The 23408-nt window shown below is 43.0% G+C and overlaps 1 protein-coding gene across 7 annotated transcripts in view; it reads right to left on the bottom strand.

Moving 5' to 3' along the window:
* The window catches only part of SHB (SH2 domain containing adaptor protein B), a 99778-nt gene that overhangs the window by 51452 nt on the left and 24918 nt on the right, over positions 1–23408 (bottom strand). For 6 of the 7 annotated variants that reach the window (XM_068422562.1, XM_068422566.1, XM_068422560.1 and 3 more), the window contains exon 3: positions 2706–2924. In XM_068422562.1, the coding sequence (XP_068278663.1) occupies positions 2706–2924 (219 nt within the window). The remainder of the gene's footprint in view (positions 1–2705; positions 2925–23408) is intronic. The other variant, XM_068422559.1, reaches the window with a different exon arrangement.

Genomic DNA, 23408 nt, shown 5'->3' with positions numbered 1-23408 from the left:
ACCGTGCTGCTAGGAAGTAGAAATCAGTTTTCTCTAACCTCCTCTTCTGTTCCATAGGAGCCCAACAAGAGGAAAGGGGATGCTGAGCAAGAGGTTTCTTTTTAAGCAGCTGCTTCAGGTTCATCAATGTGTCTCTTCCTCCCACCCGCATTTCACAAGATGGATACTGCAGACATCAGCTTGGATTGGAAACAAACCCAAATCAACCACAACCTAAAGATTAAGAACAAATGAAGCAGAGAGGCAGAATCACTCTCACAACAGATCACCACTGCTCTACTCCACTGTGCTAGAAGAGAAACACATTTCTATCAGCCACATCCGCCTGCCTATTAGGGGATCAGGTCAGAAACACCCAAGAAGGGTATTGTCACAATGATATCAGACGGTTCAGAGTTAGCAACGGTTTAGCAAGAGTAGGCCTCAGAGAAGGCTCTAAAAGGCCTGCTCTGTGTTACCTTTACACAGAACAAGCTTTCCTGTCAGTAATTTTCCTTTTAGCTAGAATAATAGAGAATAACAATAGGTTCTGAAGCAAACTACATGTGTTGTAGATAGAGTTTGTTTATGGGATTGATAACAAGGTTCTAGTAAACAAAGATTCATGCTGTTTACACTTAGTCTTAGAAAAACAAAGGTCTCTGCTAATTATATAAGGCCAAAAGACAAAACAAAACTGTAGAGAACAACTTTGTGATGTCTAAATTAACTTGATTCATAAACTCTTGTGTCAGAGGAGAGATAAGTTCAAAACGATATCTTCTTCTTGAGAACACATGTACTTGTAAACAAGAAGGCCTCGACCACGCTTGCGCACAAGCACGATTAAAGGGGGATTGGGACCACCAGTGACCCCCAGAGACCACCCAAGACCCCTTCCCCAATTTAGTACGCATGTGTAAAGACATTACGTAATGCATTACATAACATATTATGCATAAGGTTTGGTTGTTTTTTTTTTTTGGACATGTTGTCCAAGAAATGTGAAGTAAAGAGGAACAATCACTTTGCTTGATCTACCAGCTATGCTCCTGTTCACACAGGCCAGGATGCTGCTAGCCTTCATCACTACTGAGGAGCACGGCTAACCACATTTTGTTCACCTTCCCCTAGGACTCCTTAAGCCCCTTTCAGCAAAGCTGTAACCCATCAAGTCAGCCAGTCCTTGGTCCGTATCATTGCAAGGGGTTAGTCTGCTAGTCTTTAAGTTTGTCCTGGTTGGATTTTGTAAATTTATTGTCAGCCCATTTCTCCAGCCTGTTCAGGTCACCCTGAATGGCTGCTCTACACACACACAACCCCTCCTCCCCATTTGATATCATTTCAAACTTCATGAGGTGCATTTCCTCTCCTCCTCCTCTGGGTTACTGATAAAGATGCTGAACAGGAAGGGTTCCAGAACAGATTCCCTGAGGAATCACACTTGTAACCAGACTCCAGGAAGAGCATGAATCACCAAGCCCTACCTTTTGAGGTCAATGAGCCTGACAGGTTTTCACAGATCTAGTAGTCCACCCATCTAGGCTACAGCATTCCAAACTAGGTAACACAGCTGATGCCACAGCACAACATGCTGAAGGCTAGAGTCAACATAGATGACACCTGCTGCTCTTCTTCCATTAACAGATCTAGTAATTTCAAAGCAGAAAGCAAACAGGTTTATCAAACAGGTTCTACCCAGGGTAAATGCACACTGACTACTATGACTTCTCTCAGGCTTCTTCCATGCTCCCTCCCAGAGCCACATCTCTTTTCTTCCCTCTTCATCCCCACAATCACCACCACACACAATTCTCCTTTCTAAGCTTTCTGCCAAGCTGACTCCTAAAAACAAAGGGGAACAACCCTGCTCCTAGATACAGCTTTTCACTAGAACATGCCATTGTGGGGAAAATCATAGAGCATACACCCTACAAGTGCATCCTGGAGCATGGTCAGACCAACTGATACAGCTGGGCTTTGATGGTCACACAGAGTGTCTACAAAAGAAAAAGCCTTGGCCTCTAGAACCACATCTTTACTGAACGAAGTCCCCCTCAGACATTTCCACAAAGCAACAGAAAGGGAAAAAAAAAAAAAGAGCAGTGTAACAGACACCAAGCACAAACATTCACTGAGACAGAAAACAGTTTGTGTCAGATCTCCTTGACTGACAAGTTCCAATGTGGGAGAACTTCAGCAGTTCAAAAGGATTAATCCAAGAACAAGTTCTACATATCCATCAAAATGCTTGCAATTATAATAAAAATCCTCCAAATAGCAAGAAACTCATCACTGTGTAGAAGCATGTTACTGCATGCACATTACACAGCTGGTTTTTTTTTCCTGTCCCTTTAAGAATTGCCCCACAATTTAAGGGCCTTGCAAAGCAACTCGATCATTGTAGAGCCACTCAACAATAAACATTATCTACATCACATCCATTAAAAAGGGGGTAAGGACAAGGAGTGGGAGAAACAGAAGTCTTAGTAACATGAACCAAGTGCTGAGATGGTTGACAACAGGTCAGCTGAAGCACCAAATAAAAAGTACAATGTTCCACATTTCTGCAGCAGCTAAAGATTTGAGACTACCCACACGTGCTTTTAAGAGATTTCTTCCCACACATGCTCCAAAAGAGCAGAAATACTTGAATTCTCCCAAAGGCAAGTACATATGCTACGAGTGTGAGAGAGAATTTCCTGGTTGGGATCTAGGAATCCTACCTGCCAGAGCTGGGATGGTGACTTTGTTCCACTCCCATGGCTGATCATACTCATCTGCAGGCCTGTCATCATCCTGTGGCAATTTGCTTTCTCGTAAACGGTGACTCACCACACTTTCGGAATCAGATTCCACACCACTGCCTTCTGGTTCATAAGGTGTGTCATAGAGCTGCATGTTTTTCTGACGGGACTTGATGCCTTCCTGCTTCCGAAACTCTGCTGGCAAGAAAAAAAATTGCATCAGCTTCACTACTAACCATGCCTCAACTTCCATCCATTCCCTAACAGCTACACAATTATACAGACGGCAAGCTTGCACAAGACTTCTAAATTCTACCTCTACATTTGGTAACTGTCTGGAAGCAAAAGTTTGCTCCAGCTAACAACCACAGCACAGTCTCACGCCTCCACCAACATTCCCTAGCTTGCAAAGAGCCAGATTACAGGAAGCACACAATCCCTGTCAACCTGTGTAAAGCACACTTACAAGCAACTGCACATAAACCCCCAAGAACATTGAAATTTGTGTATGCAGTTAACTCTTCAAGAGGAGATCACTGAGAAGTGCAATGCAAAGATACAAAGATCACAAAAAATAAATCCAACAGTATAATTATATATGCTGATAAAAAAATTCTCTGCAGCTACTTCTACAGAGTATCACCAGAAAATGAGCTAGGACTAGAGTAAGAATACTAAACAAAAGCATTAGTAACTCGAGATTAGCTCACATTGTATTAAGGAACATGTATTTCTTTACTTTTTGATAAGGTCAGTATTAATTTAAACATGTTGAAGCTTCACAGAAAGGAACATTGTGCTGCCCTCCTGAATACAGTAAACCACAAACTGGGCTTTGTTAGGAGGAGTACAGCTAGCAAATCAAGTGGCAAACTGTCATGCCTTCACCCTTGGCCCCAAGGAGGCTACACCCACGAACAGGTGGGTCCTACTGTGTCCAGTCTGCACATTCCCAACAAGGAGTGTGCAAGGAGTGAGCTAGTTCATAAAACTAGAAAGGAGACAGTGCAGAGCTACCAAGATAGCAAGGTCCTGCTGGGGCCTATGATAAGGAGGGATGGTTTTGGTTAGTCTGATGAAGGGAAGGTCAAGGGGGATGTAACAGCAGCTCTCAGCTGCCTGATGGACAGTCAGAGCCAAACCCTTCTTGGGAACTGTCAGAAGATACAATAAGGAGAAACAGATACAAGACACAGCTTGAGAGATCCAAGTGGGACATTGGGGGAACCTTCTTCCCATGGTGTGTAGTGCAGCCCTAGGAAAGTCCCCCAGGTAGGTTGCGAGTGGTGTCTCCATTGTTTGGACTTTGCAGAGCTTTGGCTAGACAAAGCCAGGATCGCTCCATCTACTGATACAAAACTGGATGGAGTGGGTGGTAGCCCAGACGGCTGTGCTGCCATTCAGAGAGACCTGGAGATGCTGGAAAATTGCAGGCTAACTGGGTGGAAGCAGCTCAGCAGAGAAGGACTTTGGGGTCCTGTATGACAGCAAGTTGAACATGAGCCAGTAATGCAGCCTCATGGTAAAGACGGCCAATACTAATGCGGGCTGCATTAGGAGGAGTGTTGAAAGCAGGTCAAGGGAGGTGATTCTTCCCCTCTACTTGGCACTAGTGAGGCCACCTCTGGACTGTGTCTGGACTGGGTCCAATTCTCACCTCCCCAGCACAAGAAAGACATAGACATACTGGAGCAAGTCCAGCAAAGGGCCATGAAGCTGATAACGGACTGGAGCATTTTTGATATGAGGCGAGGTTGAGAGAGCTGGGACTGGTCAGTCTGGAGAAGGTAGGTATCAGTAGGGAACTTACCAATGCATAAAATATCTGATGGAAGAGAGTGAAGATGGAGCCAGACTTTTATTGGCAGTGCCCAGTGACAGGACAAGAGGCAACAGGCACAAATCAAAATATGTCAAATTCTATCTGAATACAAGAGAACACCTTTTTACTGTGATAATGGTCAAACACTGAAACAAGTTGCCCAGAGAGGCTGTAGAGTCTCCATCATTCAAGACTTGACTGGACATAGTCATGGGCAACCTGTTCTAGCTGACCCTGCTTGAACAGGGTTTTTTACTAGATGATATCAAGGTCCCTTACAACCTCATCCATCCTGTGATTATCCTGATGGCTGCAGGGAGAAAATAAGAATTTCATTAATTGTAGCAAATTGCAAAGTTACTTAAAAAAAAATACTCAGGGAGAAGGGAGAGAACTTTTTAACCTACAAATGAAGATTTAGAGCAGTTCTCTCCATTACTATAACAAAAGCCATTCATCAATTCATCTATCAGCAAGAACATTATAACCAAGTAATTGCTTCAACTGATTTCAAAAGACTGTGAAATGTCTACAATATGACAGTGCCCTTACTGCTTGGAAAAAAAAAATATTAAGTTTTTACGTTACAAATACAGTAAACCTGAAGAAATATACACCAAAACCAATGATGTAAATACAAGCAAGACAGGTTATGATAATTCCTAGTTATGAAGGACAACCACATTACAACCTTTCAGTACAAGCAAACCTAGAAAAGGCTACCTTAAAGGGCAGCTTATTTGAAAAAAGTGCTTTAAATCTTTTCAGTTAAAACACAGTCTTTGTCTTTCAGCTATCTTTTGAAAAAAATTTGCTCAAGGAAAAATGCTGCATTAAGAAAAACCTGTATTAGAAAGAACTCAGAGCTGATGCTCTCTTGAATGCTCCTGCATCAAAAAGATAAACATTTTATTTCTTCTAAAGTCAAAAATGTGGTATGTATCTGTCTGTCTTTCAGTACTGTGAAGCCAGACACTGCTACACCAGGAAGCGTGTATTTCTGAGGAATGGAAGCCATGATCTTACCAGTCAAAGATTTTACAAAAAACCCCACAAACCAAACAAAACCAAACTATTCATTTTAAGTGCCAAACACATCTACACCACTGGCTCCTGGTGTGTGAGTATATTTCAATACAGGAGCCCATGATCAACATTTTTCTTTTACCCACAGGACCAAAGCATCAGACTGCACAGAAAAGATTACCTGTAAATAGATTCATGGTTCATGTTCAGGGACCACAATTAGAAAAATTACAAATATTTGATCCTAAAGCAGAAAACTTTCTCTAGGAAACTAAAACCTAGGGCGAGGGAAGTGGAAGGAGGAAAATACATATACATGCATATACAAACACATACACGTGTATACACATACACACTTATACACACATACTTACATACAGCCTCTTTTATAAAGCTTCCTATAAATTTGCTTGAAATCTTTTACTTAATATATTGGAAGAGTATTTGTAAAGAAAAGTAACTTTACTAAAAGTTAAATCAGAAACAGTTGCTTTCAACAACAGGCAGCAAAGCTGAATCTGTGCCACAAGCAGTATTAGCATTATGCACACTGATAGCTCAGTGCAGGCTCGATATTTAAGAATTAGGTAGTTGAAGACAACAGAACATGTATGATGAAGCATTTCTCATGGTTTTCAAGCAAACTCTAACAATGACAGCTCTAAGTGCTAAAATAGTTACTGGAATGACCAGGGAGTCCAAAACTGTGATAATTGCACTTTTTTTCACTTTCATCAATTTTATTCCATGAACTCTTACTGCTGATAAAGAACATTTTTTATAAAATTATGCTCATTGAGTTACTTAGCTACTAGAAGAAGAAACAACTGAAGTTTTGAAAGAACTTATCTTCCTAGCAGGCTGGAAGACCCCCACAAATATTTCTTATTCTCACAGATTAACCATTACAACAGAATCAGGCTCCGGGAATCTGGACTCCTCTGTAAAACTAAGAACCTGACCGTCAAGGAACAGAAACTGAGACATCTGGGAATACAAGCTTATGAGATACAAGACTGAATCTGACATTCTTCTTTCCATTTGGTGAACAATTCTAACAAACACTCACATACAGAACAGACAATGTTCCACAGGACAAGCAGATAACCTCACAGTAACCTTTCCAGCAGCCACACTAAACCTCTTAATAGTCTTATTAATTCAACAGCACTACTCATAGATGCACTGTATTCCTGAGGTGAGTTTGGAGAGAATTAGGTGATATATTAAGAAAATAGAACAGCTGTGAAGCCAACAAAAGGAAACCAAGTTTGAAGACAGTACTACTTGCTTACAAAATGCAATAGGTGAGCTTCTACAGCCTTCCTTCTAAGAGAATGCAACAGACAACAGAACAACCAGATTCTTCTACAATGTACAGATGCTAATAGGTATTTCCTTCATCTCAAACTAAAGCATGTAGTAACAAGAGATCGAACAATGTAGTTGCACTCTTAAAGTTCTGTTAACATAAAAAAAACCTGTTTTCCTGAATCAAGCATGCCTGTAAGTGTCACCAGGCAGTAATAAACTCAACACTATTTTACAGCCCCTTTACAACATATCTTTGACATAAGATAAAAGCAAAATGTAGGAGTCCTCCTGAAACAGTTGTGTAAGGAATGTCAGATACAGAAAGATTCCCGGAAGTTCAGCAGAAAGTTTTTGTTTTCCTGTCTGGCAAAAGACAATGAGCTTATAGACTTGGCTGGGCGGATTGGGAAGTAAAGGCAGGTTACTGCATCATAGTAGGAACACATCTTGCTTGACTACATCCGACATGCAGAAAGACTCAGCCTGCAAGAGACAAAGCACTAAGTCATATAAATCCCCTGATTTTTTTTCAACCTATACTGGGAAGGCTTTTAAACATTTTACACACAAGTTTACAGGATCTGTGGTAACACAGGCATATGAGCTTCCTCACCACTCTGACAGAAAACAGTTTGCATGCCCCACTGAGAAATACATTTATAAGTAATTAGATACAGACACACTAACTTATAGACTAATCAACTGCAGCACAATAAAGCTGTTTTGACTCACCAGTATGTCAGATTCCAAAGTGGACTTACCCACACATATCAAATGCAACTTTGATAAAACAGACCCATCTCCACTTCAGCTACAGATTTCAGGACTGGTGCAGGATTTAAAAATGACAGTCCTACCAGCTCCTCGGCTGCTTTCTCTACCACCAAAGCCCCATCGTAGTGAGCCAAATTTGACTATGAAGGTAACATGCTGGAAACAGTATTGCCATGCAAGCCCAGCTTTTGAAAAGCTAACACTGAAATTGACTTTTTAAGAAAAGTACAAGTGCTATCAACACCCTTTGTATCTGAGCAGCCTAAGAGCAGAACTCGGAAGAGATGGTAGAACCCTACTGTTGAGATTTTACACAGTACACTTAGTTGCACCTATCTCCATTCAACAGTACAGTGCTCAATGTAGAGTTGGCCATACTGGTCATATTGGTGGATAAAGCTTCACACCAGTTCCTAAAGCACAGGACAAAATACTTGGCAATGCTCCTAACCCCAACAAAGAGCAGTTGATAGAGGGCCTTTAATGAGACTACAATGATTTTTCAAGGTCATTTGTGCATGCATTTAACTTTGTTCAGATACAGAGCTATTTGAAGGAAGACCAGCAGATTGTTCATTCATTTACTTAACACACACTAAGATGTAAACACTGCACTGGAATAGGATTGTACAGAGCACAGCTGTCTGTTTTAAGAATTTCTGTCCCCCATCTCTGGATTGAGACTACAGGTCTCCTCCAGATGGTTGCTTCACTTATGCCCTCCTCCCAGGAGTCAGCATTTAAACAGCTTCAATCCTACTGACCTTGATTTATCTTCCTGCTAGTTACATCAAAAATGTAACCTGCTATCAACTACACAACATAAAATACTATAACCAACCTGGAGTGAATACCACTGTGATGCTATTCTCACTTAGTACATTTGCACCACTCAAACCTACAGATAATTCCAGTTGCAAGGATCTTAGCATTGAAGCAACTTTATGTGGAAATCACAGATCTTTCTGGTATCGAGTTTTCAAGGTACACAGACAAACTAAACCTTTATCATCAGAAAGGTCTGGATGTTCAAACAGAGCGAGCAAGCAAACAATAATCCCTTGCTAGAGTCTGCTAGTTTCATCTTGTTGTCCTGTATAAACAAAATGCCTCACAGGGAAAGGGAATGTTTCAGCAGTTAGGGAACAGACTAAGCTGTTTTCAACTAGGATAATCAGAGCAGAGTTATGAGCAGCACAACTTTTGAAATGTGGATTCAAACATTTCATATTCAAGAGCCCCAGAAGGGCAGTCCACAAAATGTCTGGAGGACTTGCTGTAGTACACTGGCTTTCTGTAGATAAGCCTGGGATAACTAGAAGAGCACCACAGTAAAAAGAAAAACAGAGAAAAGGTACCTGAGAACATAACTCAAGAACAAGGCCTGTTTGTGGACAACAGACACTTGTATTCCTTGTATTCTCACCTGTTACTGGAAACCTTAAGTTATCAGTGAGAGTAGAAAGAAACTTGGGAAGGCTCAGGCTCACATTGAGAGGTACTGGCAAATACCTGATGCATCTCCCCAGATATTATGCTGACAGCTTGGCTGTCTCTAGTTGGTGAAGGCTACATTAGAGCCGGCTCCAAACACAGAAAGCCAAGTCTCATCTGAAATTCTTGCTCTGTATCAGGGAACAGGTCTTGCTGAATTGGCCCAAACATCTGCTCTCCCCAGGCTCTGCTCTTGAGGCTTCCAATGGAGAGCCACTGAACTGGCATGTAACTGCATTAAAGGGTAGTGAGCTGTTTGCACCAGGTGTATGGGTAGGCTACACATCAACCAATAACTTGCTGGTTTGCTAGAGGCATAAGACCGATGCTTATGCAAAGATGACCCTGATAAAAGAGAAGAACATTTGCTCCCATTGAATCCATTTCCTTTCTCTCTCCATAAACAGGTCAGAAATACTTAGCCAACTGCTTACTTATTCCAAGCCTCACCATTAATGTTTCTTTTCTTGCTCATCTTGGCAAGATAATCTGGAAACATTTTAGAACTCATGCTGCAGAATTCTCATTGTGTTAGTGCAAAGCCTATTGACTACAGAAGTTAGGTTTTACCTCTGCTCAAATTTTACCGCAGGCCACCAGAAGTCAAACTGCTTTCTGCTCTGCTTCCAGGTCCAGCTGGATGCCTCCAACTGCTGGGACACCAATAACGTTCCAATAGCAGAGAGGGCTGTTTTGCTTTGACACTGCAGCAACTGCCTCCCAATGCTCACAATTCCAGATTTTGCTGCAGGAAAAGCTGGATGAGAGACGATCTTCCCTCATTCTTCCTTCTGAACAGAAGCCAAGTGACTCAGAAGTGAGCCACTTTCAGGAATGAACAACAGACATTTGCTCCTCTGCCTTGGTGTGAGAGCTTGGCATAACCTCTTGATGTGAAAAGCAATGTCTTGAAACAGCCTGCATTATGACAGAAATCCTGCTGAAGTCCAAGTATGACTCATTGCCCCAGGAAGAAGCATTCAATGCAACTCGACATTCCAACAATCCCGATAAAGAAAGATTATTAGGCCAATTAGAGCAAGGGCAGGAGGGGAGAAGTCCCTTTATGATAAGTTATCAATAAACGAGCTACAAAAACATTAATATCTTCCACAGAAAGTATGTACTGAAATAAAGCAAACAAGCAAGCATACCCTGCCCAAGAAGACAGGAAGTACACATTTTTCTTCAGGGGTGTGGAGGGGCGGGGAAGAGGAAGGATGGGTGTTGGGTGTTGGTGGAGTTGAGGGGGGCTGATTGAAAACAACAAAACACATGGGAAGAAAATATAAATCCTGGTGGATTGGAAGAACAGCAAAGGACATGAAAACTGCCCTTGGAGACATATTTATTTTATGGCAGAGGCAAAGAAATAAAAAATTAAATTTCTTCAGTTCCCTGAAGGCAGAAATTTATTCTACAAAGCCTTCCCCCTCAGCACCTAACTTTCTGTTAAATAAGTAGTGGTTAAACATTATAATTGCTGTCTTAAAATTCATAATTTCTGCAGACTTCACTCTTCAGAGGTAATTTGATGCTGCTTAGCTACTTACTCCTTACACATTTCTCAGAAATACACAGAAGAGGAATAGGGATGCCCTTTTTATTTAGGGGAGGTGAAAAAGAATTCAAAAAAGCTCTACAAGATTCTGTACATTTACTATTGCTTGGCCAAAAGCCATCTCCAGATGTTGCTACAGCCAGTTACATCATAATACTACATCCATGGTTTGCCTGTACGTTTTCTTGACCTTTCTGATCAGGAGCACTGACCTTTGGGATTCAAGGATCATTGTTCCATAGGCTAAATGGAGCAATTCAAGTGGCAACAATGCAAAAGAGAGACTTTGGCTCAATCAAAATCCGTGATTCTCATTCCACATTCTGAAGCTTCTAAGCTGTGTAAAAGAGGATTCATTCCTTGTGGTAAGCAGGAATACAAGCCCTTTTCAAAACAGAGTGCAGCACAGGTATTTTCATGTATACCTGTTAGCACAATGGTTCTGACCAGCCCATGACACAAATTACCGTGTCCTAAAAAATTTGTTCTAAGATTAGCACAAGCAGAATCAATTCTCCTTGAACGACACTCTAATACCAATGTGGTGGCTCTTTTAAACAAGCTAACACTCTCCAGTGCCAGGACAGAGAAGCTTGCAGCAAACATGACTACTATCTTCTGCAGTTACATCAGTCTTGCTACTCATGGCTGCTACTAATGCTTACAACGCCCTTGCCATCTCTCTTCAGGCACACAATCTCACCCCTTCACAGGAATCACCTTGAGAGGGGAAAGGAGTGGAAGAACCCATTGATAATGTAAATACCATTCAAGGCTTACACAGAAGGAAGACATTTTCTTGAATCTTATATGCCTGTGAGAGTCTCTGCTTACTGAAAGCTTACTCAAAAGCATTGAATGAGGTAAGTACTGACCAAAAAGATTTCTAGTGAGTATAAATATTTATAAATATTTATCTGTATTTATGCATTCAAGATGATATTGCAAGGGATATCTAGATGTGAGCAAAAGTGAGTTTATTAAAACCAAGACAAAATATGCAACTATTTCCCTGACAGGTGGAGGTTTAAGTTCAATGAGAATTACCCAGAGAGGAGTTATCTGCATGTAACTAACTTTGAATAAGGCCTTACTCAGGATGGGGAAGGACACAGAGAATAAGGGGAAGTGGATAGAGGCCTCCCTCCCAGATTTAATTGCCCTGTGATACACAGTGGGGAAGAAGTTGCCTACAGGAACAACATCTGTGTCAGACTGAGACAGTAGACTCATGTAGTCAGAAGAGCTGCCATATCTGATTTAACAAAAATCAGATGATATGTGCTCTTATCTTCTTTTAGCCACCTGCTAGCATTCCGCATAGAGAGTACAAGGCAGGGGGACTGCTGCTTAAAAACTCCTAGAATAGATTTCTCCCATAGACATGGTGACTACATGGTGAAAAGCAACACAGAAATGTGAACTGCACATTGTTTCTAAAGAAACATCTAGCCTGTGAATGATTGTGTCACTGTGATTAAAAAAAAAACAAAACAAAACTGAGAGCTCAAAACATAGCCTGAAGGTTCCCTGATGACTAATGACCATTATTTTATCTTTGTCAGTCATTTTTCAGAAGAATGTCATGAAAACAAAGAGAAGTCAAAGCTTTGGAAGTGATACCTGATGCATCTACAAAAGATATTTCCCCCTGATCATGATTCCAGCACGAGCAGGCACTCTCAGCACTCTGTCTCCTCCTTTGGCAGGACTGAAAAGCCACACAGCATCTACATACTAAACCATCTGTTTTGTTCCTGTTCGTTGCAAGGAACAGCCATAGTGATTATTTGTCACAGCAATTATTTGCAATTTTGCCCACTTTGACTTGCTTTCCCAAGGAAAGCGTTGTCCTAGTTGCAACCTTTCAGTTCTGTCACTCAAGTTGAGCTACTGGCACAATCTAGGAACACTGATTAGTACCTAAGCACTTAATGAAGATGAAACACTATCTGTTGGATGTAAAAGACTTTGGATGTGACTCCAAACATTAGGATGGGAGATTCAGTAAACTCCAAAGTCCCAGCACGGTCCCGCACGTGCATACAGCAAGGATCATTAACATAGATGTGAAAGACGGTCTACATTTACTGTTCAGCTCTGGAGACAAAATTGTTTCATTTAGAATTCTACCTCCACATGACTAGACCAAGAAAGCTGCTCAGTTGTCATCACATCCAGACATGGAATTTTGCTTTTCACAACCCAAGGCCTTGCATGCAGTAAAAGACAGCTGACTTGCTAGCACAGAAAAAGTGACAGGGATACGAACACTGAAATTACTGGGAAAATGTTTCAACTCATCCCCTTTAGCCTATGATCCCTTTACTCATCAAGTCAGCTCAGCAAGTCATTAATGGAAGGAGCAACTAGTACCTAGCATTTGTAAGGCTTCAAATACTCTACACTAAGCTGTCCAGCTGCTAATATTCAGTACCTTGCGTTTGTTTGCAGATTTGGCTGTAGTTATTATACTACTCAGGCAAACCCTGACTAGATGCCAATTCTTAGTTGAAAGCCCACTTACAGAGTAATACGTTAGTAATACAGTGTTGGTTTTTTCCCCTTGGACAATACTTTTATGCAACATACAGAATGTGAAGCAGTGTTTGAATGTATGCAGCTATTGATAAAAATATACTTTAAAGTATACAGTCTATCATGTCATCACTCAAGAGCATTTGTGCTTACACAGATATCTAAACACAGCAAATAAATCTGGTTAGCATTCAGCAGAGCATCATTAAGAACAGACTTTACTGTTAAGGAAAGCAAACCACAGTCATGCAAACACCATAAATCAGTCCTCCTCTTCCCTTCTTGAAACGGAAGCATCACAAATCATGAAGAGTAGGATCTGGTATTTTCCACGTAGGTTGTCAGAAAATGTCATGTTATAAAAATTCATTCAAGTCATGATCTTGATGCATACAACTGAGTCAACACTTTCTGGTAATTTTTCCAATTACACTTTTGTTTTCCAATATGCATCTCTAAACTACTAACCAATGTGCATGCAAACATTTTCAATGCAAAAAAACACTCCCAAAGAGACAATTGTGGAAAGCTGTGGTTTTTTGCTGGCTGTTTTGTTCTTTGTTTGTCTTTAAAAAGATACAAAAAGATCCTCAAAAAAGTGATTAGGAGAGGCTGTCTGTTGATATGCTCTATATTCTACCACAATGGCAAGTTTTCTCAGTGACAGTGCATCTCACAACCAAAGGAAAGGAAAATAATAAGTGCTACTCAGCTTAACATACAAAAGTAATGGTATATCTGAAAGACATCACTTTTTTTTTCCTTTGCCTCCCTCTTTCCTTTCTATTTCAATTGAGGTAGCAGCACATACACCTTTTAGCCCGCCTCAAGCTGCATTACAGCCAAAACAGCTGCTGCAGGACTTGCTTAGGAAAAGCTCAACAGGGCTCACCTGTGCCATCACACTCTTCTGCCTTGCAGCCATGCCAGCCAAGTGCAACTGTTTGACAGACCATATGAGAGCTGCAACATCACAAGAGCCACAAAACCCACTGCTTCTTCACATAGCTTTTCAAATTACCCACTCTGCAGAAAATTAATGCAGAAGTCAAAGCAAACCCAGAGTTCCTCCAAGCAAGCCTCATTTCCCCCCAGTTTGACTGGTTTCCTCTTAATTGCTAGTCTGACCTACAACAGCATCAGTTTTGCATGCCTACAACCTGCTTCATAAAATCAAGCTGTAAACAGACTCTCCCACTCCAAACCACAAACACATGAAACTGAACAAGGCAGAACCAAGAGCAAGCTCAGATAAAGATTGAGTACTTCCATCTTCTTTTTGCACACGTTGATATCGATCTAGAAATTCAGTCACAGTAGCACAACACAGTCCAGCAGCAAGCAGAAACACATTACAGGCTTCCTAGATCTTTGCTTGGGTAGGCATGACAAAGAAATGCACATATCAGCACATCAACACACACCAGAACAGGACAAGGCTTACCTGACCCCATCCAGAAAGGGCAGGCTGCTCCCACAGAAAATAGCCTCTAATAATTTTAGCAACCAGAATGGTAATGAACAGTTGGGTTTGTATAAGTATTAGAGTTCCTCCAAAAGAGCACTTTCAAGCAGAGTTCTGCATAGCCAGAAACCAGAGAACGAGAAAAGCTGTATGTTGTTGCCACCCTACATAAAATGCATAGTGCACAAACGTTGTGTTTCTGACCACTTCCCACTGAAGTTTTAAGCTCATTTTATGACACTGCTGTGAAGCCACATTAAAATGTTGGTAAACTGATATGGAAAGATGTTCAGTCTCTGTGGTAAGCAGACAACCCCCAGCAGGACCTTTGACTTGAGCAGAGCTATCTGGGGAAAGAGCAGAAATTCCTTCTGACTTCATAGAACACGTAAAGTCCTCTAGTTTTCTTCTAAAAAAATAAATCCAGGTTAGGGTAGAAATATTTATTCCCAGGGTTGTAATCTTGATACTAGTTTGGTGATTAAAATGCTGCTCCTAAACATTTACTGTCTAGAGCTTGAGGATGGTGATGATAGGGTTGAGTGTTTATGGGTAAGGATCAGGGGAAGGCCAACAAGGCAGATCTCATGGTGGGAGTCTGTTATAGACCACCCAGCCAGGATGAAGAGGCAGATGAAATATTCTATAAGCAGCTGGGAGAAGTCTCGCAATCAGTACCCCTTGTTCTCATGGGGGACTTCAACTTACTGGATGTCTGCTGGATATACAGTAGAGCGGAAACAGTCTAGGAAGATCCTGGAGTGTGTGGAAGATAACTTCCTGACACAGCTGGTGAGTGAGCCAACTAGGGAAGGTGCCCCGCTGGACCTCCTGTTTGCAAACAGGGAAGGACTTGTCAGTGATGTGATGGTTGGAGGCTGTCTTGAGCATAGCGATCATGAAATGGTAGAGCTTTCGATTCTTGGAGAAGTAAGGAAGGGGGCCAGCAGAACTGCTACCTTGGACTTCCAGAGGGCAGACTTTGGCCTGTTTAGGAGCCTGGTTGACAGAGTCCCTTGGGAGGCAGTCCTGAAGGGCAAAGGGGTCCAGGAAGGCTGGACACTCTTCAAGAAAGAAATCTGAAAGGCATAGGAGCAGGCTGTCCCTATGTGCCGAAAGACAAGCCGGCAGGGAAGAAGTCTGGCCTGGCTGAACAGAGAGCTTTGGCTGGAACTCAGGAAAAAAAAAGGAGAGTTTAAGACCTTTGGAAGAAGGGACAGGCCACTCAGGAGGACTACAAAGATGTTGTGAGGCTATGCAGGCAGAAAATGAGAAGGGCCAAAGCCCAACTAGAACTTAATCTGGCCACTGCCATAAAAGACAATAAAAAATGTTTCCATAAATACATTAGCAACAAGAGGAGGGCCAAGGAGAATCTCCATCCTTTATTGGATGTGGGAGGAAACATAGTGACAAAGGCTGAGGAAAAGGCTAAGGTGCTTAATGCCTACTTTGCCTCAGTCTTTAGTAGTAAGACCAGTTGTTCTCCAGGTACCCAGCCTCATGAGCTGGAGGACAGGGACAGGGAGCAGAGTGAAGCCCCCACAATCCAAGGGGAAATGGTTAGTGACCTGCTACGCCACTTAGACACACACAGGTCTATGGGGCCAGATGGGATCCACCCAAGGCTACTGAGGGAGCTGGCAGAAGTGCTCACCAAACCACTTTCCATCATTTATCAACAGTCCTGGCTAACCACGGAGGTCCCAGTTGACTGGAAATTAGCAAATGTGACGCCCATCTACAAGAAGGGCCGCAAGGAGGATCTGGAGAACTACAGGACTGTCAGTCTGACCTCGGTGCCAGGGAAGATTATGGAGCAGATCATCTTCAGTGCTATCATGGGGCGTGTACAGGACAACCAGGCTATCAGGCCCAGTCAGCATGGGTTTATGAAAGGCAGGTCCTGCCTGACTAACTTGATCTCTTTCCATGACAAGGTGACCTGCTTACTGGATGAGGGAAAGGCTGTGGATGTTGTCTGCCGGGACTTTCGTAAAGCCTTTGACACTGTCTCCCACAGCATTCTCCTGGAGAAACTGACTGCTTATGGCTTGGATGGGCGTACGCTTCACTGGGTAAAAAACTGGCTGGATGGACGGGCTCAAAGAGTTGTGGTGAATGGATTTAAATCCACTTGGCAGCTGGTCACAAGTGGTGTTCCCCAGGGCTCAGTAGTGGGGCCAGTTCTCTTTAGTATCTTTATCAATGATCTGGACGAGGGGATCGAGTGCACCCTCAGTAAGTTCGCAAAGAACACCAAGGTGGGCCAGGGTGTTGATCTGCTTGAGGGTAGGAAGGCTCTGCAGAGGGATCTGGACAGGCTGGATCGATGGGCTGAGGCCAACTGTATGAGGTTCAACAAGGATAAGTGTCGAGTCCTGCACTTGGGGCACAACAACCCAGTGCAACACTACAGGCTTGGGGAAGAGTGGCTGGAAAGCTGCCTGGAAGAAAGGGACCTGGGGTGTTGATCAATGGCTGGCTGAATATGAGCCAGCAGCGTGCCCAGGTGGCCAAGGCGGCCAACAGCATCCTAGCCTGCATCAGAAATAGTGTGACCAGCAGGGCAAGGGAAGTGATCGTCCCCCTGTACTCGGCACTGGTGAAGCCACATCCCAAATACTGTGTTCAGTTTTGGGTCCCTTACTACAAGAAAGACATTGAGGTGCTGTAGAGAGTCCAAAGAAGGGCAACAAAGCTGGTGAAGGGTCTAGAGCATAAGTCTGATGAGGAGCCGCTGAGGGAACTGTGGGTGTTTAGTCTGGAGAAAAGGAGGCTGAGGGAAGACCTTCTGCTGTCTACAAGCACCTGAAAGAATGTTGTAGCGAGGAGGGTGTTAGTCTCTTCTCCCAGGGAAGAAGTGATAGGACGAGAGGAAACAGTCTCAATTTGCACCAGGGGAGGTTTAGATCGGATATCAGGAAAAATTTCTTCACCAAAAGGGTTATCAAGCAGTGGAACAGGCTGCCCAGGGAAGTGGTGGAGTCACCATCCCTGGAGGTATTTAAAAGCCCTGTAGATGTGGTGCTTAGGAATATTGTTTAGTGGTGGACTTGGTAGTGCTACGTTAACGATTGGACTTGATGATCTTAAAGGTCTTTTCCAACCAAAACGATTCTATGATTCTGTTTTCACATGGGCTTCAAACATTTATTTTGGCTTAAAGCCTCTTTGCAAAAGAACAAGAGGAAAGACAAAAGGAAAACAAAGCATAACTTTGAAGAACAGGCATATGAGTGCGACAAGGGACTTTTGTCTCGCTTTTTGTCCCAAGTGCTGCCAGTCTCGTTTTTTCTTTTAGCATCACTGTTCCAGCTTCAATTAACTAATCCCTGTAAAGCTCATCAGCAACAGTCCATGTCTCTCCCAAGCTGCTGACTCTTCATGTAACAAATTCTCTCCATTCTGCTTTTGAGCAATGTTGCAGAAGAACAATAGAACTGGGACCAGTTTGGGAAGATTGAGGGCTGAACTGCTAAAGTCAGCGAGATGTATCACTGATATCCCCCACCCAATAAAGTAACACTCCTCCCAGTCACAGCCAACAGTGAGAGTTTGCAGCGTTTCCTTCCTTTTCCATGCAGGCCACGGTGGTATCAGTCACCTACACTTCCATCACACTTCCAGTTGGAAAGCATCCAGAATTCCTGCCAACAGAGTTCATGCATGCACATACAGCCCAGTCCAGCCTGCAAGCCCATCTCTCCAGCCTCTACTCCTTCATCCCAAGAAGGAACAGTGAATAGCTGTCAGGAATCATACTCACTGCTGCAACAGCAACAACACGCTTTCAGCATGCATATCCCCCATCCAGTGTTACCTCCAGAAAACTGGGATATTTATGGATGAACCCCTGCTCAAGCTATATTTCAGCAGGTTGCTTCTTTATGCCTCACAAGCACCTGTCTGGTCTTTCCAGTGATTAAGTTTAAAAAGACCAGTGCTGGGAGTACACTGACATGGTGGCAAAGCTGGAAATGGACTGAGACCAAACAAACATGGATTCCCACAAGCTAGCCTGGGATATCCTGATTCTCACAGCCATTTCTCACTTTTACAGAACAGTTACAGATTAGTTGAAGGATCACAGGATAAGTTAGGTTAAGATCTCAGGAAGTCATCTTGTTCAATCTCCTACTCAAAGCAGGGTCAGCTATGAGGTCAGACGAAGTTACTCAGGTTCTGATTCCTCAGTCCAGTCTTGAAAAACTCCAAAGATGGAGACTACACATCTCACTTGGCAACTTTCTCCACCATTTGACTGTCCTCATAGTGAGAATTTTTTTTTTCATTACATTCAGTTTGAACCTCTCATTTCACTTTATGTTCACTGCCTCTCACCCTCTCCAGACACGGAAAGGACAGATGGAACACTGATGAAATTAGAAGGAATCACAGTCTAGAAAGCTCTGCTTTCAAGGGAAAATGTAAAACAGTTTCATTTTAAGGTTTTACACAAACTGCTCCAGTTTAAGGGTTTACACAACTTACACAAATCTTTACAGGACAGGGAGAAGCTCCCTTAGCTGCCATATGCCCTCATGCACAGGCATGTTCTACATAAAAGAATCCTTTGCAGCAAGTTGACATTCATCTTTTCTATCTCAGTGGATGGCTGGAGCAGCGAGATATCTTCAAATTCAACATATTCAGGGGTGGCAGGGAGGAGGGTGGAAGCAAGACGGGAGAGAGACCAAAATGACCTTGAACAGAGCGGCAGCAAGTTGCTTAATCCAGTAAGATATTAAATGAGAAAACAAGGAGCTTTCACCTTTGTAGCCAAAAGACTTCCACGATTTCTGGTGCAGCCCTTTAGAACAACTCCCAACATGTAAATAAAGCTATCCTGTTACCAGTCACAAGCTTACTTCTATGTGCTATTGAACTTCTTCAAATCTCACCCAGTGGCTCTCCATGTTGCAAACAACGAGTTGAGAGCACACACACCAAATTTCAAGAGTGAAGAGTTACCTTGCACTTTTTCCCACCTTTTTTTGTTTAAGGAAAAAAAATCTTAAAACTTGGTTCTGCTAGAATGACAAGCATGTAGTCTTATTCACACCACCTGGCAACAGGACAATGAACATAACAATTCTAGTGAGGAATCCACAACACTATATGAGATGGATTGATGATGGATAAATTTGCATTTGGGGCTGATTTCTAGTCACGGCTAGGCTAGTGTTAGATCCTCAAACAGAATCTAGAATTGGAGCACAGACAAATGTAGCAACAAGAGAAGAAGCTTAAGGTCTTTTGAAAACTATGCCAGCTGTTGACCTTAGTGGGCAAACACATTGCCTCTTCTGTGTTGGCTACAGCTATTTACCATGTTCAAATACAAGCAGACAGCAAAACTTAAACAGAGCCACTACAGTGCTTAAAGATCACAGGGTAGCTTGCTAGGTTCAGTGATCTTCATTAGGCCAGAAATATTCTTTCTAAACATCCTATGCTGTACGTGCTAATCTATGCAGCCTAATATTTATCACAATAATTATCATTGCTCTTCTTACATTATCTGCAGTGGTAAACTCAGTGCCAACAAGCAAGATGCCAGAGGCCACCTGGTAAAGGAAGAACTTACCACCAGTGTGCTGTAGTGACTATTCAGATGAAGTTACGGAAAAAAAAAAAAAAAACAGCCTCTCCAGTTACATGGGAATCTGACACCCAAGACCTTTTGAAGTAGGTGCAGGTTCATGGGAATGTTGTTTTCCCCATACTCCCAGCAATCCTGTGATAGCTTGCAGCAGGACAGAGCTACTGCCCCCAGCAGGTCCATGAGGAGCTCCCAGTTAAGGCAGGTGCACTGCTTTTCCTAGGCTGCCTGTCATATATTAGAGATTCCATTGTGATTCATGCAAAGACTCTTACCGCAGTCCCTAGGAAGAAGCAGTGAAGTGCATGAAGGCATCTACTCTTCTAGCACTGCCTGCACATCAAGAGGAAGCTCAGCTTTCTGCATCCATGGGGAGGGAGGCAAAGCCCAAAATCCCTTGCTCACTGCTGTTTTACTGCATAGCCAGGATGATGTATAGAGAAATGGGATGATAAATACACACAAAAATAAGAAAGGAAGGAGGATGTTAATGTTGTGAGCCTGTGAACAAAGCTGTGAATTTTACTTTGGAATTCTCTCTAATACCTCCCTTGTTTAACCTCAAAAAAGCTCCTGTTGACAGAATCCTCACATTTATTAACGTCCCTCTGGATGGAGACTCCGCCCTTTCTCATTAAGCACATCCCTTAGTTTACGTTCACCTTTGCTGATAGCACAGATATGTCATTACCCAGGTTGATGAACTCATTGAACAACAGGCCATTTATGGCCAGAAGCCCTTTTGTGACTTGCTTAGATCTTCCAGTCTTCAAGGGGTACAGGCAGCATGCTGCTGTGTTGATTCAGAACTGACTCAACGTATATTGAGCACTTCCCTTGATCTTAGCGGTCAGCATATCCCACCTACAAGGTCTAACATGCCTGGGTCCCAGGACAACTGTGTGACTAGCCTCTTGTGAGAAATGCATCAATAACAAAATTGAATTCCTGCTTCCTCAAACACTTGCCTTTGACTGTCCGGAAGGAGATATTTTATGCCCTGAGTAGCCTCAAAAGGTGGCCCAAACAGAAGAGAGAGACAGTGTATGGTTTACCAATAGTGTTATGACAGCCTTCTGAAGTGTGTTCACAACACAGCATTTGCTCCATGAGGAATACCACATGGCATGTTACATCTCAGGGAAAGTAACTGTTTTCAGAAATGTTACCCATTGAAGTCTACAGAATTCTGAAATAGAAGAGGGGTTTCTCCTTGTCTACCATGTCCCTGAGACAGATGCATGATACAGAGGCCAGAACCGCATGCAGGGGCTGATGTCCCTGGCACAGTTGCTAGGTGATACGTAAAAAAAGCAAAGGAAAAACAAGGTTTACATTCAAACTTCCAGGCAGGGCACAGACCTGAGGCACTTCTAGGCCTCTAAGAAATCAAGGCACTGATGTACCATATGCTTACCTCAACTTTCAAAACACTATCCTAACTCAAGGGCCTAGCATGCCCTAACTCTCCTTCACTACCCTTTCTAGAGCACAGAAAACACAGCTCCTGATCTGGAAAAGACAGCAGTGTTTTTGCAAACACACATCCCTCAAGGTAGGCATACCCCTCAGATAATGCTTTTTACTTCCCCTCTCACAGAACTCCCCTGTGGGGTTCCCACGGGACAATGGTGGGAACGAGGTACTGAACGAGCTATGTCCAGGCATGTCCAGGGGGTGGTAATGGGGTGGTAATGAACTAGCCAATCATAATAAAGAACAAGGACTTTGGCTATGAGAAAAATAAGATATGGGGAAGTTGAAAAATAAGAAAGAATGCTGCACCTGCAAGATATAGCTTTTTAGCATAAGCCAATCAGAACTAATATAGAGGCGTGTGGACAAAGCATACTAACCAATCATAATAGAAATGACATGTACACAGAGTGTGTACAAAAACAGAATAGTATAAATGTACCCTCAGATACGTAAATAAACGAGATCTGCTTAACGATCATATTGGTCTGCGTGCGGTGTCTCCGTGCCCTCTCACGAACACTGTTAAGTGGCGCCCGGGACAGGGACTCTTCGGCCCGGAGACTGCGGAGAAGCAGCGGACAGCGGACCGAAAGGGGGATGAGAGGAAGCCAGCTGTAGAGTGCTGCCCCGGCACTGGATTTTCGCACCGGCAGGAACGGATGCGGTAAGCCCGAGTGTTGCTAGCAAAGGAAAACCTGGGTAGGGCTTCCCAGGCAGCTGGGGGAGGAATGGGGTCTACCCTGACCAAGACAGAAGTGGCAGTGGTGAAACTCCTCCAACATATACTCTCTGAGAGAGGAATTAAATATGACGAAGCTGCGTTAAAGCAGTTACTGCTTTGGGCAAAAGACAAAGGACATTTTACAACCTTTAATGATGTCTTTGAAGTGCCTTTATGGGAGAAGATTGGTGACTCTCTCTGGAATGCGGTGTCAAGTGGTGATAAGGAAGCCTTTAAATTGTCTGCTACATGGAAGCTGGTTAGTGAAGCGTTAAAGGGAATAAAAGCAGAGAGAGAAGTCACACATACAGCTTTTATGGCTTTAGGACCACAGGCACCTACTACCCCCTCACTGTTTGCGGGACCAACACCTCCCACGGCCCCGGTGGCTGTACCGGTGGCAGCTCCTTTATCACCGTGGGTACGGACGGCTCCGAAAAAAAGCTGAGGAGCGGGGAGCGAGTAAAATAGATACAGATCCATCAGGACTGATAGTGCGCCCTAAAACACGAGCTCGATTTGGACTAGTTGACTCAGACACTGAACAGGAGATTTGGCCGAAACCCCCTCCGAAACCCCCTCCCTCTCATTGATCTCTCTACGGATGAGGCTGAGCAGGAGGACAAGAAGGAGGGTAAACCTGCTTCGTATCCACCTTTACCGGATTCGCTGTTTCCTGAGTCTGTTGAACAAAGTTTACATTCCGGTGCTAAACAACCACCGTTAAAGTCTCCAGTTACGGACTCAGCAGTACCAGAGTCACAAGGACTTAAAGGACCATTACCATCACGAAATGAACATGAACTTGACATGACAGAGCTTGGTAGACGACTGGAAGAATTAAAGACGGAATTGCAGCAGCATCGTACAGCCAACGCCTCAG

Source organism: Nyctibius grandis, chromosome Z (genome assembly GCF_013368605.1).
Source record: "Nyctibius grandis isolate bNycGra1 chromosome Z, bNycGra1.pri, whole genome shotgun sequence".
In the NCBI taxonomy this organism is placed as follows: Eukaryota; Metazoa; Chordata; class Aves; order Nyctibiiformes; family Nyctibiidae; genus Nyctibius; species Nyctibius grandis.
The sequence above is the reverse complement of the archived record's forward strand: the minus strand, read 5'-3'. Positions and strand labels throughout refer to the sequence as shown.